This window comes from Rhinolophus sinicus, chromosome 17 (genome assembly GCF_057876585.1).
Source record: "Rhinolophus sinicus isolate RSI-liver-muscle chromosome 17, RSI-T2T, whole genome shotgun sequence".
Classification (NCBI taxonomy): domain Eukaryota; kingdom Metazoa; phylum Chordata; class Mammalia; order Chiroptera; family Rhinolophidae; genus Rhinolophus; species Rhinolophus sinicus.
Genome location: NC_142517.1, coordinates 187,055,660 through 187,075,402, shown reverse-complemented (window position 1 = coordinate 187,075,402; position 19,743 = coordinate 187,055,660). Strand labels below are relative to the sequence as shown.

At 38.8% G+C, this 19,743-nt stretch overlaps 1 protein-coding gene across 3 annotated transcripts in view; it reads right to left on the bottom strand.

Moving 5' to 3' along the window:
- The window catches only part of PARD3B (par-3 family cell polarity regulator beta), a 950,721-nt gene that overhangs the window by 52,979 nt on the left and 877,999 nt on the right, over positions 1-19,743 (bottom strand). For all 3 annotated transcript variants that reach the window (XM_088794694.1, XM_019726886.3, XM_074340795.2), the window contains one exon: positions 1,507-1,586. In XM_088794694.1, coding sequence (XP_088650820.1) covers positions 1,507-1,586 — 80 coding nt within the window. The remainder of the gene's footprint in view (positions 1-1,506; positions 1,587-19,743) is intronic.

Sequence of the window (19,743 nt, the reverse complement as noted above, 5' to 3'; positions counted from 1 at the left end):
ATTTCTGTGCTGTTGATTTGTCAAAAAAAAAAAAAAAAAAAAAAAAAAAAAAAAAAAAAAAGAAAAAGAAAAAAAAGAAAATCCATTTCCTCAGTCTGAACTCAGGTTTGCCAGGAAGACATTAAACTACTTCCAGTTTTCTTTTTTTTTCTTCCCTCACATAAGAACATACTATTTTCCATCTGCCTTAACCGCAATTTCCATACACGTCAACTGAAAGCCAGAAATTTTATATTTAAAACAAATTTTGGAGACTACTCCCATCTTTTCAAAATGAAAACAAAATACTAGGCCAGGGAAAAACCAGGAGAGGAAGGAAATCAAGGATGGAAGGAAACTATGAGACAACAACATATAAAAAAAGAAAACGAGCAGTAAATAAAATACAGTGGTCTAGAAGCTTTTAAAATATTGTATTTTGAGTATCCTGCCCAATCTGTGTTAAAAACTGGTTCTCTGCTAGATTGGAGATTTAATTACTTTTGAAAATCAACATACTATTTATAAGAGCAGATGGTCACTTAGGCTATGCCTATTATAATATTCAGGATGTAATCTTTGTAAATTCACATGCAGAAGTGTAACCAACATGCAACAAAATGGTAACCCCAGCTCTGAGTTAGCACGTCCACAACTCAGCTCTGATGATCAAGAAGCTCTACTGAGGATCCTCCCCTCCTTTTTTGAAGGAGATATTTCGTAACATTCCCATTTTCTGGCTGGCATTAACCTTTCTTTGTTTTTGTCCCCCTAAACTCACTAATTCTCACACTCAACTCATTTACCTCCCATAGTAGCTGCACTGTATGTAATCTTGGAAAGGTTTCCACTTTGTCATGCACTAGGGATAGTAGACTAAAATTATTCTTCATCTCACAGATAAGAGCACAAACCTTTGAGAATTGTATCTCATTTTCAGAGGTGTCCAGTTACAGCGTAAGTGGATCATGTTAGGCCAGAATTACCCAGCGACCTTTTCCCACGCAATTGTTTCTTTCCCTTACTGTGTCTGTGCCTCTCAGAAATATTTGCTTATTTCCAAAAGAATACGGTCAGATTCTAAATGAAGGAAAGAAGCCCTTCCCAGGTTCACATTTCTCTCCTGCTTTTTCACACCCACATGAAGCTTGAAGGTTAAGGTTGTCGTGCACTTGCTCTTGGGTACCTCCTAGGACAGAGGATTTACTGTTTTATTGTCTCTAAGCTCGGTGCAGGATGTTCAATACCACTTCTATAGCAATGGCTTAGAATTTCCATTCAGTATCCAATATTCCTGCTGACATGTTCAATTGCAATGATATACTATTTTCTTCCCTTAAAAAATAACCCACAAGTGTTTCAATTATTAGCACAGTTGTGAAGATGGCACTATGGTGGCAGCAGACGGCAGTAAGGCAAAATTACAACATATTCCCTATTTGAAAGCTGGATTCCTATCTCATGTAGATTTCTCTAAAGACTTTATTTGCGGGTGAGCAGGTGATGGGAGACTCCTCAGTGACCTACCTGGGTAAGGATGCATACTGTCTCTCCATCCCCTCAAAGCGGAGGTTGTGCGCGTTCCCATCTGGACCCTTTCCAGACACCTGTGGAGGGAAAAGTAATTAGAGATGAAGATCCATTACACACCCTGGTTACTGACAATACATCTCAAAATTATAATCAGTGCACAAATGCTGCTGTCGCCTGCCAAAAATCAACCATGGGAAAGCAAGCAAGAACTCAGCATCACTATAGGAATTGATGATCTAGCCACAGACACGGCATTCAACAACAAAGTCACTTCTTTGAAAAAAGGGTCATTGTCAAACTGACTCCTTCCTGTCACCATGCCAGGGGTAATCTGTAGGCTGTGAGACTGCTTTTTATTTTTGAATAGGCTTTAGTTTCCATAATAGCTTTAGACTTACAGAAAAATGGAGTAGCACAGAGAGTTCCCATATACTCTAACCCAGTTTTCCTAGTAGTGCTAACATCTCACAATTAATATGGTATGTTTCTTACAATTATGAATCAATGTTGATACGTGATTGTTAACGATAGCCCATAATTTATTCAGTTTTTTACCTAATGTCTTTTCCTGTTCTAGGACCCATAGTACATTTAGTCATCATGTCTCCTTAGGCTCTTCTTGGCTGTGACAAGGGCTGTATTTTCAAAAGCACCTTTTCCATGAAACCTTTCTTTACTAACAGGGGTTGGCGACAAACTATCTACTCCATAGCTTTCATGAAGGCCTTCCTCAACCAAACCTCACGTAGTTCCCTCACTTATGAAGGACCAAAGAGAAGTGATGAACTATTTTCTATCTACTGTTGGTCTTTATTAGTTTTTTCCCCCCTTCCCTATATAATTCCTGTGCTCTCCTCTCTTTGGTTCTCCTCCATCAGCCTCTGAGATTATGAAGGGCAGTGACTGTCCCAGTAGCTTTTCAATAAAGTATGTTAGTTCCATGAATCTAAAGACTTTATATAGAGTCCTTCTGTAGCTATCATACCAACTGAAAACACGAGGAACCCCCACAGGTATTTAAAAGTACCTGTTGACTGAACAATTTCTCATCTGTTCACATCAACACATGTGGCTTTGTGGTTCCCTCATGTGCTTGCTCTTGTGCTGGGTTAGCCCTCATATAATGGGCATGGAAGGGGGAAACAGAAAACCTGGACTGTTATCACGGGGGTAAGGGAGAGTTTGTTAGGAAACACAGGAAGTAACAAAGTCAAGGTCAGTAGGGGAAATTTTTCTAGGTAGTTCTCAACCTGGAAGTTATTTTCTTCCTACCCCAAGCCCCAGCTCTCTATAAAACCGCCATCCCAGCTTGGGCAGTATATGTGTGTGTGTGTGGGGGTGGGTGGGTAGGTGGGGGGTGGATTGTTATGGGAGGGGTTGCAAAGCTAGTATACACACTCATTTAGAATGAGAGAGACTATTCCTGGTGTTGATTTTTTATAGGAGGTCCTTCAGAGTGTGTCCTACAAAACCTCTTCATATTTCACCAATACTTGGAACAGGAGTGGCTGGAGTTCTCTGAGAGGGCAACAGCCCAGTGAGCTACTTAGGTAGGATGAAGACTGCACGTGCACACGTGGCAGCAACTACAGAGAGAGGGTTTAACACTGATCTTTCTACCAGACCAGAGGCAAGGATGGTGTCAGACAGACAACGGGATAAATAAATGGTGCAGGAAAAGAAGTGAGGGATAAAAGAGTAGTCGTCAGCCATGCCTAAGGTTTTTAACCGAGTTTTTATGGAGAAAGAATTAACATGAATACAATAACTATGTAGAAGATTGTTAATTGTGGTTATTGGAAAACATTATGCTTATGTATTCCCAGTATGCCTGTAGGCATTTACGGCTCAGGTTTTTCTTGTGGCCACAAAACTCCAAGTTGATCCTTTCAGTACTGATATCTAGAATTGGCCTGGCAAAATGACAGCAGTCAACATTCTCGTGTCTAAGGAGGCAGCACCCATATGCCCGTTGTTCTTCTGGGGAGCTACCAGCATACTAGATTCTATGAAATGTAGGGTGATCCTTAAGGAGCTTGCAGTCTTGCTGGGAAAACAAGCTTCAGAAATGAAATAAAGAACGCTATAGTACAATGCACAATCCAATGTCAGTCAGGATGTTACTAACAATAGCACAGAAGACACCTGATGGTGTTGGGAAAAACTTCATGGAAGTGGCAGAACATAGGCCAGGCTTCAAACGATGCATAGCATTCTAGAACACAAATTACTCTGTCCTTCACCAGTTGTGTACATCTTTCTGTGCTTCTCTATTCATATGACAACATCTCTAATGCAATCATTCAATCAGTGATTACTGAGCTCCCACTGCATCCTAATGCCGTACTAGGCATGCGTTCAAAGCAAAGAACAGGGGCTGGATCTCTGCACTGCTCTGAATGTAGAGGAGACAGGCCTGCAAACAATTATGCTACAATGAGATCACTGCTAGAGTGTCAGTCTGAGGAAGGAGGCAGTGGGAATCTGAAAGAACAGATACCAAAGTCCACCTGGGAGAGCTGAAGACAGCTTCATATGGGTGTTGAAGCCTTATCTAAAACTTGAATATGGATGAGGAGGAGATTTTTAGGGGAGGTAGGGTACAGATGTAGCAGGGGAAGGCATTCGAAGTGGCGAGAACAAAAGTGAGACAACATGGAAGCATTAAAGAAAGCACTGTGTTTCCTGGGAATGTCAAGATTTTGGTTGAGGAAGAAACAGAGGCTATGAGGAAAAGGATATGAGTACCAGTAGCCGGAGTGTCACTGGTGCTACTACTATGATTACAACCATTATTCCTGCTACTGCAAGGTTTTTGTTTCTTTATTGACTTTACTTTTTAGAGCAGTTTTAGGGTCACAGCAAAACTGAGAGGAAGTTACAGAGATTTTTTCCATGTGACACCTGTCTCCACTCATGCACAGCCTCCCCCATTATCAACACCCCCCCAACAGAGTGGTCCGGTTGTTACAGCTGATGAACCCACATTGACATGTCATAATCACCCGGAGTCCAGAGTTTAGAGTTCACTCTTGGGGGTGTACATTTTGTAGATTTGGACAAATGTATGACATGTATCCATCGTTACGGTATCAGACAGTGTTTTCACGGCCCTAAAAATTCTCGGTGCTCCGCCTCCTATTCATTCCCCCCTCTCCTCCCACCCCAACCCCTGGCAACTACGGATCTTTTCATTGTCTCCATAGTTTTGACTTTTTCAGAATGCCATGTAGTTAGAATCACATAGGGTGTTGGATTTTTATATTGGCTTCTTTTACCGAGCAATATGCATTCAAGTTTCCTCCATGTCTTTTCATAGCTTGATAGCTCATTTCTTTTTAGTGCTGAATAATATTCTGTTGTCTGGATGTACCACAGTTTGTCCATTCACTTCCTAAAGGACATCTTGGTGGCTTCCAAATTTGGGCAACAATGAAGAAAGCTTCTGTAAACATCCACGCACAAGTTTTTGGGTGACCATAAGTTTTCAACTCCTGTGGGTAAATACCAAAGAACATGATTGCTGTGTCATATGGTAAGAGTATGCTTAGCCTGGTAAGAAACTGCCAAACTATCTTCCAAAGTGGCTGTACCATTTTGCATCCCCACCAGCAGTGAATGGGACTTCTTAGGCCTCCTTGTCCTCACCAATATTGGTGTGGTCAGTGTTCCAGACTTTGGCCCTTCTAATGGGTGTGTTGTGGTACCTTATTGTTGTCTTAATTTGCATTTTCCTGATAACATCTGATGTAGAGTGCCTTTTCATGTACTTATTTTCCATCCAGATATCTTCTTTGGTGAGGTGTCTATTAAGGTCTTTGGCCCATATTTTAATTGGGTTGTTCGTTTTCTTATTGTGGGATTTTAAGTGTTCTTTGGATAACAGTTCTGATCAGATTTGTCTTTTGAAATTAGTTTTTCCCAGTCTGTGGCTTGTCTTTTTTATTCTCTTGACAGTGTCTTTTGTAGAGCACAACATTTAATTTTAATGAAGGCCAGCTTATCAATTCTTCCTTTCATCAATTCTTCCATCATACCTTTGGTGTCGTATCCAGTCATTGCCAACCCAAGGCCATCTAGATTTTGTTATCTATGTTATATTTTAGGAGTTTTATAGTTTTGCAGTTTACATTTAGGTCTGCAATCCATTTTGTGTTAGTTTTTGTGGAGGGTGTAAAGTCTGTGTGGACATTCATTTTTATTTTGCATATGGATGTCCAGTTGTTCCAGCACCATTTGTCGAAGACTATCTTTGCTCTATTGTATTGCTTTTACACCTTTATCAAAGATCAGTTGATTATATTTATGTGGGTCTATTTCTGAGCTCTCTAATCTGTTCCACTGATCTATTTGTCTCTTTTTTCACCAATACCACACTATCTTGATTACTGTAGCTTCAGAGTAAGTCTTGAAGTTGGGTAGTGTCAGTCCTCCAACTTTGTTCTTCTTCAATATTGTGTTGGTTACTCTGGGTCTTTTGCCTCTCCACATAAGCTTTAAAATTAGTTTGTCGAGATCCACAAAATAACTTGCTGGGACTGCGTTAAATCTGTAGATCAAGTTGGGAAGAACTGACATCTTGACAATGATGAGTCTTCCTATCCAAGAAAATGGACTATCTGTCCATTTATTTCGTTTGCCTTTGATTACTACGATTTAACATATATTTGATGCTTACTGAGTATCAATCACAAGGCTAAAGGTTTTGTTTGCATTAGCCCATTCAATCCTCCCAATAAGCCCAATGGTTGTCCTTATTTTGCAGATGAGAAAACTGAGTAATTGGCTAGTCATACAGCTAGTACATGGCCTATCTGAGATAAGGATCAGGTCTTTCTGTTTCCAGAATCCAAGCTCTGGAGATGCAGACATGGACCAGATATTGAAGTAGTTCATATACCATGACAAGGGACTTGATTTTACCTTTAAGTGATGGTGAAGCCACTGAGAAGTGCAACTTGATAGGACATATTTACAGGTTAGAAACATATTTACACGTTAGAAGAGATTTACAGGTTAGAGAGTTTATTCTTGCCACAATGTGGAGCTCCAATCCAGTCTGAGCCAGAGATAATAAAGGCCTAAACAAGGGGATATTCAAAAGGATGGAGAAAAGGGAATGATATAACGATGTGACAGAGGTAAGTTCAATAGGATTGACTGAAGATTAATGGGAAGGACATACCTGTAATGACACCCAAATTTCTGAGCTTAGCAACTAGGGGGCTTTGGTAACTGTCACCAAGATGGAATAAAGAAAGAATAAATTTAGGGTATGAGTGGGGACAGCTTGAGTTGGGACATCAGATGAAGACGTCTGAAAGATAATTGAGTACAAAGTTTACAACTTGGAAGAGAAGTCTATACTAGAGATGTAGAATTGAGTAACATTCAGCCTATAGATGGTACCTGAAACCTTGGAACATAATTAAAATGTCCACAGGGAGTCTGTAGAGACATACGAGGAGATAGAAAATATATGCAATGAAAATAGAGAATACCACTAACTCTCTTAGAAACTATCATTTACAGGGCAGGCAAAAAGAACAACAAAACCCTGAACACAGGAGGGAGGTTGAATAAAAGTAACTAGAAGAGAACTAGGAAAGAGTGTTATCATAGAAATCAAGAGAAAAGATTTCGTGAAGGATGGAGTGGTCAGTGGTGCCAAAGGAGTCCAGAGCTTCAGTAAAACAAGGCTGTGGTGTAGAGGGTGCATTGGCGTGCTGTATCCCATCTTCCGTCCTTGTAGAGTGTTATCTGAACCACAGAGCCTAGTAAGCTAAAAAAAAAAAAAAAAAAAAAAAATACCTTTCCCAGAATTACCCTGCAGTCAATGTACTGGGTATGATTTAAGTTAGGCCACACCATTTGAGAAATGGAATTGAGGCAGTAGTTATATACAATGCCACTATTTATTTTGTCAAGAATGAGTAAAGGTATGCTTGGTTTTCCTGGAACAGTTTTGGTACATTGCTAGTTTTTGGGGTGGAATGTAGCGTTTATTGCTAGCTTTGGAGTTGGTGGCACTAGAGGTGGCTTCTTGATTGTGGCACCTTCTTAATTATGGTGGCTCCTGATATAGGCACTGCTGTGTGTCTATGGAGCTCAAGGCTTCCTATATAGAAGCAGCAGCAACTCCCTTGGCGGTCTTGTTCTGCAATGTGGCTTGGGAAGTTATTCCTGAAAGCTCACCCAAGAATTTGTTTCTTTAGACTTCCTTATGATTTTGTAAGTCCATTAATATGGTGTAATAAATTTGTTCCTGCTTAAACAAGCTAGAGTGAATTTTGTTCTCTGCAACTGAATGGTGACTAATGTCTGCAACAGCGTATGTTGGAATTGGCAATGAGACGGTGATTGGTGCTTTACTGAGAGTGATTTCAGTGTATTGATGGGGAGAGAAAGCCAGACTCTAAGGTGTCGAAAATCTTTATAGTTTTCTAATAAATAAACAACCACTGGTTGTACTGTATTATGCTCTCATGCTCAGAAAATGAGATTAATACTTACAAGTAAACAAACATTTGCTAATGTCTCCTAAGGAAAGTCACATGCTAAGACAGAGATGAGAGGCAGTCCTTTCCCTTAGGGACATGCTGTGAGTAATGGAGATAATGGGAATACATTTGCGACACATTTTATTTAAAAAACAGATATAACTGCTTTTCTCCCTAAATGATTATTGTGGAAAACCACCCAAAGATGACCCCGGTTAACATTTATAAATATATCCATATTTTCATGGTATAGAGAGTTTTTCCTCAACTGGTATTGGTATTTTCCTGTGCTGTTAGATAGATTTCACAAACATGAATAATCATGGCTTTATAACATCCCATTGGTGAAGAAATCATAATTTATCTCATCTCCTCCAGTAATTTGATACACTTTTAATATCCCAATCAGAAATGGTGGCAATAAAGATTATTGTGTTGGGTACAAAGACTCTGGCAAATAGCTGTGAATTGAGGGTAGGGAATTGCAGCTAGAAGGCTGCCAAAGAGAAGCTAATTATAAGTTGTGTTTAGGTCCTTAGGAAGTTAGGCCCCTCTAGGAGGGAGAGAGGGGAGAGAACACTGGCATTTACAAGCTCCTTTCTCATTTTGCTCTGTGAGCAACTAGGCTCAGAAATGTTCCTGGTTGAAGAACTCCTTATTAGGTGATTTCCCTCATCACAGAAAAATAAGGTCAGTGGCTTTGATCCAATTAAAATTTTTTTTTTTTTTTTTAAGAAGCCCTTTATCTTACTTGGTATTGTGCAGCTTTTTTTTTTTTTTTTTTAATGTAATGACCTAAATATACTTTTGATAGAAATAGTCTTAGCTTAAGCCATAACAGAAACCTAGCCTTTTCCACAACAGTGTAATGTGAGTACTTATGCTTGGATTTGTGGCATATTTATCTTTCTCTACTAATAAACCTCAAGAAGTGAAACTTCAGAGAGCTTATTCAAAACAACTTGAAAAGCTCACGCGGTGGTGCGCCTTGCACATGGCTATCTTTTGCGGCTGGATTATGACAGCCTGTGACGTGGGTTTGGTGTTTGGGAGGAATGTTGAACTAAGATGCTTTTAGTCCATGGGAGTTCTCCCAATTTCATTCACTCAATGCCTGCTGCCGGTTGGGGTGTTAAGAGCCTTGTTAAAATAAAGCTATTAGTCTTTTCTCTATAAAAGCTAGGAGCATGTTGCTTACATTCAGGGTTCCTTATATTAGCATGTATTTCTTGCCTGGCATTGCTAAAATCAGCAGTTTCATAAAGCAATACACTAAAGAGGCCGTTTACCCCTCCGATTTCCCCCATTTTCAGATTAATGGTAAAGGTGAAGATTTAATACCCTTTCAAACATTTTTTAACAATTCATTAAAAATAAAACAATAAATCACACAAAACTTTCTGCAAATGTCTGATGATAAAAAGTGGAAACAATTCAAAATTAACATGTTTTCCAGTTCCTACAGGTTAGGACACATTTTTGCCATTGCTGTAATTTATGTCCCCTAAATCAATTTTCCCAAGGAAATTTAAAAGCTGCTGTGATGGAAAGGCTGTGCAAAGTTGGATTACAGCTTATTCACCTATATATAACATCCTCATTTACAAATATGTCTTACTCAGATCCATTACAAAAATATGAGTTTCATGCTGCCAGAACATCATAAGATTAAGATGCAAAGTATAAAAATTTAGATGCCATTTTAAGAAAAATGCCTTTCATTTCAAGTTGGTATCCTGACAGATATTTTTGAGCCGTTTCCAGAAGCTTTCTTTTAATTACATTGCTCTTACCTAGTTGTAGGTCTGGCTGGAAGATTTTTAAAGGAATCAACATGATGAAAATGTCTAAAAAGTTACAATCTTCATTTTGAGCTTCTTCTAATATTAAGATATTCTGTTAAAATCCTATGTACATATTTGGAAGGGAACTAAACATATTCCATTTAAACAGAAAGAAGCCAAGCAAAATAGGTTGTTTAACTATTTCTCTTTGGTAATGTGAAGTATTATTCCTGAGATATGTATTTACAAATATTCTATGTAGAGAAGCAAAAGTACACATACTTGTTCAAACCATTATTTCTGAAGTGTTTATTTTCTCTAATTTAGTCTCAGTAATTTTATCAGATAACTGGGTATTCAGCTTACAGACTAGCTTAGAACATCTGCTAGTTTAGAAACTACAGCAAATAAAAATATTTTAAAAATAACTCGAGTAAGCCTTTTAACCATTCTGTGCCTAAATTTTCCTCCCTTGTAGAATGTTGGAGTTAAAACACTGGAGTTGAAATAAATCCTTGAAGTCTCTTCTAATTTACACACATTTATAACTTATCTTGTATAGAGTTTGCCCGTATGGTAAGTACTCACACCTTATTAATATAGTAACTATATGTAGGCACACGCAATTATTTTAAGACTGAACGACAAAGGTAGAAAAGTAATCTGCAACATTATAAAATTATAAACTATTTATTGGAATTTAAGCATAAAATATTAGGCTAGACCAAATACTAGGCATACGTACACTGGGCCACGGCACATTGTGATAACCTGAACTATCTCTCTTCTGATTGTCTTGGGAGAAAATAAAATCAGACATCTCCTGCCCAGCTCTGTTTGTGTCTGGGCCTAAGATACAGTTACCATAGAAACTATGATTGTGGATACAACTTTACAAATTTGGCTTCATCTATCAGATGCACTTTGTGTGTGTGTGTGTGCGTGTGTGTGTGTGCGTGCACACATACGTTGCCAATAAGCTTGAAGAGCAAACTGGCTCTACATCTTTAATTAAAGAGCCAGACACCATTCCTCATTTCCTTTCCCCAATCTGTCTACCTGCAAATAGAGATATTGCAATACTGGCTGAGATACATACTCTTATTTGACATAAGACAAAGGTATGATAAAAAGATGAATAAAAGGTATTAGGAACAGCATTTCCTACGGAATCTGTTTACCTGTCATATGTTTTCCAGGAAAAGAGTAAACAGGACTTTGGGTAGTTATATTCATCACTAGATACTAATATCTAGTACTTAATTAAATTTGGTTTCTAATTGTTTCTTGGATGTAGAATGTGATTTGTTTATTCCTCTGCTGTGTTATTTTATTGACTCTGTGACAGTGTTGTTTACTTATCCTAAAAGAAACAAAGTTAACCCTCAAAATGTCTAAATCTTAAAATGATATAATAGTTTGTTCATATTCCTTCTGATGAGTTCATAGTATCCCTTTTAACTAATAAGCCTTATGAAGGTTATTCACTGACTAACGCTCTCTAGTATACTTAAAATATACTTGCATTCTAAGGAATAGACAATGTAAATATAGGTAAAAGTTTAAGCTTTTCAGAATGTTTTCTTCTAGTTTACTCAGTGGGCAAGTTCCAGTCACTCCCATTTCTAATTACTAGAAATAAATGTCTTTCTGGAACATTCTAAAATCACTATCATGAGTTATAATCAACACTGCCATTTCCATCTCTGCCTCATTTTACACGAGGAGACTAGAGTTCAGAGAAAGTTAAAGCAACCTGCCAAAGGCTCCCACAGCGGCAACGCAAAGATCTGAACTGATATCTGTGTGACCCCAAAGCAGTGCTTCTCTCACCCTCAGTGCTGCCTCACATGTGGGCAGTGATCATTACAACGCTGTTTCCTCAACAAAGAACTGAGATGTAAGATCTGAAAGTTCAGGTGAACCCATGGTGGCAATAGGAAGGAATATGTAAAATTACGACTGTCAACAAGCATTCTGAATGTGTTTATGTTCATTATAGCCTTACCGCTGAACTGAAATTGCCCAGCGATAGTTTCTGCATATAGCTAGGGGTATTAACGTATGTCTCTATGTTAATGTTTGGTATAGCAAACGTAATTTTTAATAAAGAGTTATGTTTTATAAAAATAGCCTGTATTAGGTACATTATTTCCCCCACTATTCATGCATGATGTCATCTATTAATTTGGTTTACTCAAGACATCAGAGTTTAAGCTTCATTAGACTTGGGACAATGCCTCTTTTTTGATCTCAATGCCTGGCGTATCATACCATTCACTAGTATTTACTGAGCCAATGAAACAGAAATCTCAAATATCTACTCAGTGGCAGTTAACAGAAAGAATCAGCTTATTTTCATTTTATAGTTCCTTTTCTATATGTGATAGTACAACATATGTCATCAATAAGTTTTTAAGTTTTATGACATCTGTCTTATGATTAAGTCATATTAAGACTGCCACTTCCAAACTTTTTGTTTATGTAGTACCGATTTTTTCATTTGCCTTAAAAAAACAAAACAAAACAAAACAACAACAACAACAACAGCAAAAAACCTACAAGCATACTTCTAGATATAAACTTGGATTTGGAGTATAAATCAAACCTGGCAGGAACCTTAATTATGTAATTGCTTAAAGTGAGGGAAGATCCTATACGCTTAAAATAATAGTAGAGTAGGAGGGGGACCTTATCTGATAGGATAAATTATCTGATAGTAGAAGGGGGACCTTATCTTATGATAGGGCATAACTACTGCTGATCTGAACAACTATTTGAGTCACAATGTTACTATTTGGTTTGTAGGACGGATTTAATTCACAATATCACCAGACCCATGTTACCATTAATGCTGGAATCAGACACACATTAGTCCTAAATTTATATATTAACCAAATTGCTGAGCAACAAACTACTATGCCAGCAGAGTTCAAGTTCTGGAAAGATGAACAAAGACAAGAGGAGGAGAAAGGAAGAACTAAATATGACATTCTGAAAATTGATGTTCTTGTGTCAAAACCTGGTTTGAAAAACTAACTCAAACACACACGTGCCCATTCAATGGTTTTTCTATTAACTTGCAAATCAAGGCTCTCGGTAACCTGTAAGAACCTAACTTTCCCAGCTTTATCTCGTCCCTCTTATATATGGTCAATGATTTAATCCCGCTGAGTATTTTGTGGATCTCCAACATGCACTTTGGTGCTTCTGGAAGGATGCCCACTTCTGTATTCTTGGTAACTTCCTGTGGTTTGTTTAGTGCCTTAAACATGGCAAGGGCTCAATAAATGCTTATGGTGTGAATGAATAAAAAACAAATGCTGCTGTGATTGGTTGTATTCACTGTTTTGTGAAGGGACAAGAACAGGTGAAAGTAGTAGTGGATAAGAGACACAGATTCTGTAGAAGGTTGTGAGAACACTAAAACAGTGCTAAACAAAGAAAGAAGCCTTGAAAAAGGGGTGCAGATAGGGGAAGGGAAACAAACGTGAGAAACAGAGAAAAGTTGCAAAAGAGAAAGGCAATTGTGGAATTAAAATAAGATAGGTTATTGCAATCTAATTCTTAGCATACAGGTAATTCCTAAGTTTCTCTCCATTAATCAAATTCTGGGATGAATCAGAACACTCACTCCATTACTCTACAAAGCTGGGTAATATGACTTTGTTCTTCTGAATATGTATATTCTTACTTTCAAAGTCTTTAAAATGTGATTATTTTAAGTCAACATTTAAATTGAATTTGATATAATCATTTAATTGGGCATTGATTCATCTATACAGAACTCATTACTGAATTCTTCAATTTCGCCAACATAATTTCTTTCCAAATTATCTTTTATCTAGATGCTGGAAGTCTAAGTGCTATGAAAACTTTGCCAAAATAAAAAGCTTTTAGATTTCTAACACTGGCTGGACACAAACCCATGCAAGAGTGTTGAAGAATAACGCACGCTTGCCAACTGCCAGATAGGATTGCTTTTCGCATAATTAATGTCGTTCTTGCTGTTCGAGTACCATTTCCATCCTCTAATAATTTCCATTAATAGAGGAAGTTTCTGCAATAATTTTTGCATCCTGAGAAACCACCGTGGCTTCTATAGACCTTTTAATCAAAATAATGACAATTAGTGGAAGGGGGATGGTTAGAGATATTACTATAAACCTGGGTTGCATTTCCTTTTGTCATTGTTTTCAATCTCCAAAAACTGTCCAAAGGGCTCATCATGTTGACTGTTATTATTTCAATTAGACCTTGGTGGTTTGAGTTCAATAACACTGAACTTATTTGAATTTATACCAAGAAGAGAACAGTGTATAAAATGAGTGTATTGGGCAATTCATCTACAAAAATATAAATGTGAAAAGGCAGTATTTTATTAAAAAGCAACAATAAAAGATGAGCAGATGCACATATAAGCTCAGGACCTGTAAAATATGATAATTGTATAATATTTTAAACCGAAGCTTCCAGTAATAGGACGTGCTAGACCAGCTGCAAATTATACCCCCACCAAACTTGCCAATGGACACTGTTTTTTCTGTTACGTTGTTGCAAAATCAAGAACTCTGCTCAGGATATAAAATTATGCAAATATACAGAAAGCAGCAACAACAACAACTAGCTCAAGTTTCTTACAGGAGCCAAGAAATGTATACAGTAGGTGATGCAGCAGTATCCCCTTCTGGGAAGGAGGCACTGAGTCCATGGGCAACTGGGAACCCTCTCCTGGACTTCCGATATAAGCTGAATGCTGATACTAAAATGTGGTAAGTTTGGATACAAGGAAACCAGTGTTGCGCGTTTTTTCCCTTCTCTTCTCTAGTTGCTTTGGAAATAGTGAAAGTCTACCTGAAAGCCTCATTCCTCTTTGCCTAGTCACCTGAGTCACAAATAACCTTCCTTGACCTTCTCTGTGAAGTCCAGCCAGCGGAGATCTGCCAATGCCACTTGAGCAGGAAGCACTTGCTCTGTGCAGTGACCTGGGGGAGAGGGTGGGGTTCAGGTCTGGAGACTGCGTTTAGTGACCCGGTTAAAGCCTGAGCACCAGGTACCTAAGTCACTGAAGAAAAAGTACAGAAACTATACTTGTACATGGGTTTTTATAGCCAAGCCATTGTTAAAATGTGAAAACAGCTGGTCATCAATTGTGAAAACTGTGCTTCCACTTGGTGAAACACCTGGTGGGTCCTTAGGGGAGGACACAGCGACCAGCAAGGGCTGGCTGCAAGGCTTGGATTCTGATGGGCATCTGAGCAGACACGTAGGCTTGGCAGGGCTGTGCACCCACTTACTTTACTGGCTGACCCTTATGGGGTCAATACCAATTTTCAAAATATCTTTGTAAAATGTGCTCCCTGTCTAGTTCTTACATACACATAGAATGGATTATATATCACCATATATTATCTTCATAAAGAATTTTGCTATGATCAAAGTATATTCTCAGACACCATCTGATTGATCTGTGCTGCTACCTTGACCAGGAGAAAGACAGGTGTAAATCATTTGTAAGGTCATTTTGCTCAAAGACAGAGGCACTGAACAATAAGACAATCCAAAAGAGCACCATCATTAGAAAGCACCATGTCCCGCCATTCCAACTGCAAATGGATCAGCATGAAGAGTTTCTGATTGGACATGGAGAGCTATGGTCTCTGGTCTGCACACATGTGGCAAGGTGGTTAGGAGCACTGACTCCAGAACAGGCTGGCTGGGCTTGAATTCTGTCACCTAATGATTGTGTATCCTTGAGCAAGTTACCTTCTGAGCCTCAGTTTTCACACCTATAAAATGGGGTTAATAATAGTACCTACCTCGGATAGTTATGAAGATTCAGTGGCGGGATGATGCATGTGAAACACACAAAGCATGTATCATATGTATGGAGTTTACTTATGTGTTCAATAAGTTTTAGTTGTTCCTAATTGTGCTGCAGCTACATTGAACGTCATCTTCCTTTTGGTAAGGAAAACACCTGGAGAGAATTTTTTTCCTGTCCTGTAGAATTCATTTCCATGAAACTCTGACCAGCCCTGGCTAAGCTAATGGAAGCTTCTTCAATGATATCGTTACAAAAATAGACCCAGGAAAGAGTGAGGAGGGGGAAAAAGAAGCCAGAAACAGAGAGAATGGTGGGGGTGGTGATGCGGAATCTTTTACTTTCTCGTGTAAGAGTCTTTTCTGCAACATGTATCTATCTGTGTATATGTATATACAAAAATTATGAGAAATTATGACATTTAAAAGATGATATATGGATGTATACATACAGGTAAGTATATCTATACAGATTCACACATACACACACACACACACACACACACACACACACACACAGTCATCTTACTACTACGCAAAAACTGCTCAATACCTAGGATAAAGTTTCAATTTCTAAACATGACATCCAAATCTTTCAGTCTACTGCTGCTATCGCCGTCGTCGTCATCGTCATCATCATCGTCTTTGCAGTTCCATTTCCTGCCACTCAATCCTTACATAGCCTATATATTTGTATGACCCCCATGCACGCTCATACTTCCTTACCTTGCCTCAGCTTTTTCCTTTGCCTTTCTCTCCCACCACCAGGTTCTTTGAGAAGTTATTCAGACAAAACTATTTACTTCCTATTTTCTGAGCGCCTAGAGTATAATATTTAAAATTGTTACCGAGAATTTTATAATGATCTTTGCTAACATTTGTTGTCCGGCGTCCATTTCACACTCAGTCAATGCTGGATGGTTACAAGAATGAACCATTTAAATAAAGAAGTAATATTGGAGGTGAGATGTAACACAGGCAAGGAGAGAAACACATAATCCTAAACTTCCCATAGAAAACAGACTTGGATTAACCTAACCGGCCTACCTCAAGAGGCTGCTAACAACTGAGTACAATGCTGCAATTCATGTGGGAACATTAATTCCACGGTATAAAGTGAAGTTAAGAAACAGTATTCTTTGTGATTTAGGCATTTAACAGTACAGATGTGAAGTGTGTATTTTATGACAACATTACTGAGCCGTTTGGGATCAAACACAAATACCAGTACTCCTGATTGGGTGTGGAGAGGATGACAGCTGGGTCCCGTACCAGGGCAGAATGGCCTCTGTGCACAGGCAGGGACCGGGTCCACCTGCAACCGCTGCCCCCAGCCATTCTGTTAGTGGTCCTACCATCGTCCATTGGTGAGTTTTTCTAAGTGAGTGCAACCCCAGATTTAGTGCTGCATTGTGGTGACAGGGCCCATCATTGTGTTTTTTCAAGTCTGAGAGCATCCCTGGCTACTGTGTCCAGGGAGAGGCCCATCCAGGTTCAGCTCTTTAAGAAAAGCAAAGATTCAGAGTCTGAAGGGAAACATATGTAGCAAGAGGTCAGCAGAAGGAGGAACAAAAAGAAAAAAAGAAACCAACATTCAACATGATTCTTTCTAAGCAAAGAAACTAAAATCCCCACTTTGGCAGCTAAGCAAATGAAATGCAGGTAGAGTGCCATTAGATGATGCTCTCACGTATTTAGGAAGATAAATACTTATCTACTTATTTAAGCTTGTGTTCATTATGCCCCAGTATAGTATGAATGTTGACCAGAAATCAGCACCTATTTGTTATCTACTACTGCATTTTACTGTTTTAGTGGGCTCAGTTGTAGAATTGTGAGGTGATTTACAAACTTTACCCTAATGACTCTTAAGATCCCTAAGATGTAGGCAAAGATAGACAGGGATCTCTACTCATCAATGTAATGAAATTAAGAAAAGTGAAATTTTAGGATGAATATTGCAAAGAACTCCCTATGGTGTAATCCATTACAATGAGGGATAATTTCCCTGGGGGAGTTGATCTGTACGTTAGAAAATGTATAACACCCATTCATAATGTATTTGTGACAGACGCAATACCACGTCCATCGATAAATCAGATCTACCTTCTGTGCGAAACCCCAGGGTCCTTCCCACTGAAGGCTCGCCTCATGGGCACTATCTGAAGGGATTTAAAAATCCAAAGGGCCCAATTACTGAAAATCCTCCGTCATGTAATTGGGCATTTTGGTGTGGAAAATAATACCAGTATTAATCCAAGTCACTTGGAAGGGAGTAGAGAAAGCTCCATCTCCTGATTCCGTCGATTGGTTCCCCACAGTCTAGGGGATGGGTCTATCTGACCATCTTTCCCAAGGGCCATGAGAAACGCACTTTTACTTTGCAGACAGCAAAACTACATAAATTATACTAGTACTCCGCAAGTGACCATGTGAAGAAGAGTGAATTTAAACTGAGGAGGTTCACAGGGGAACCATTTTTAATTTGAGGGTCATCCGCTGGGAGCAACTGATCTAAACAAAGAATGGGTAGACTCATCTGTCCTTAGGAAGAGAGATTAAACACCAGAATTTAGAGAGCAGCAAAACTCAAGGGAGTGGGAGCTGGAGAAAACAATGTTTTGGAAAGAACAGTCACAGAGGTCCTTTTGCTCCATTCCCGGGAACGTAGGAGCATGTGGTTCATAAGTTAACTAGGTCATTTTTAAGGAAATCAAAATTCAATTCAGCATGCATTTTCAAGGACACTGAACTCAGTTAACAGCTACCACACACTTGCTCTGCCTTGTTCTTCTTACTCAATGAGAATTCAAATACCTGCCCATAGTAAATACCTTTACAGGTCCCCAAATGGCCCAGATATTCATGAAAACCAACCTGCAAGAACCTACAGAAAGAGAAAGAGCTTATTAAAAGTTTTTCGGCATACTCCAATTGTCATTAGGCCCGCTGCCAAGCTTTTCTTAGAGTCATCTTGATTTTTCCTCAACCTCTCCTTGTGGGTTAACACAATGCAGCACCCTTGGGCATGTTTACTATCAGAAAGGACAACACACCAGGAAATGTGATGTGGAGCATAATTCTCTACTAGTGAGGTGCCCCCGCAAGAACAATGACCCAACACTGCAACATGTTTCTAATTGGTAATTTCTACAAGTCATGGAAATCAGGGATCCATAAAATGAGGTGTTTGGCTATAGCTTGGGGAGTTACAGGAAAGCAGTTTTCACCCAGTTATGTCTCTGGTTTGTCCCCCACGCTGTCCCACTTGCTCCATTTGCTCCAGCCACGCTGCTGTCTTCACTGCTCCTCTGACTTGCCAAATAAGTTGCTACCTCAGGGCTTTTGGACTGACATTTTCCTCTTCCCTGGAATGCCTATTCTTCCAGATGTCCATATGCGTTCCTTCCTCACTTTGCTTAAGTCCCTGCTTAAAAGTCTCCTCTCCAGAGAAGCCTTCTCTGACCACCTTACTATATAAAACAGCACACCTTGCCCAACATCATGCTCTAGTCCCTTAGCCCAGCTTCTTGTTTCTTCATGGGAATGACCATGGGTGATAGTTACTCTTCAGTTGCTTACTGTCTAACTCTTTTTACAAATGTAAGCTTCCCGAAAGCAGGGACTTTGTTCTCTCTTCCCATCACCTACACAACCGTCTGGGAGACATTCGATGAATTAACATTTAAGTGAAATTGTTATAAGTCACTTTATTAAACATCCATTTCTCCTCTTGTTACCTTTCCTTTTCTTTCCTTTCTTTGCTTTTCCTTTTCCTTTATTTTCTTTCTCCTCTTTCCAGAGACCAACAATAAGCACACACTGTGACCCAATGTAAGAAGTCTTCTTAGATGAGTTTACTAGACTCTATTAGAAGGAGCTGGTTGGCTGTATAGTGATTCCTTTTTTCATCTCTTAGAACATTTACATTGAGATCTTTGTCTTTTTATAATTTTAGTATTTATTTTCTTAAATTTGAGAATGATTCTGGTCACATGGGTGTGATATGATTAACCCTTATGCTTTCTGTTGTTGATTTTTAAATTGGGTGATGAAAGATTAAAAAAGAAGAAAAGTTTGTTTAAAAATTAACCTTAAAAAAGAGATGTCTCTTGGCCACAAGC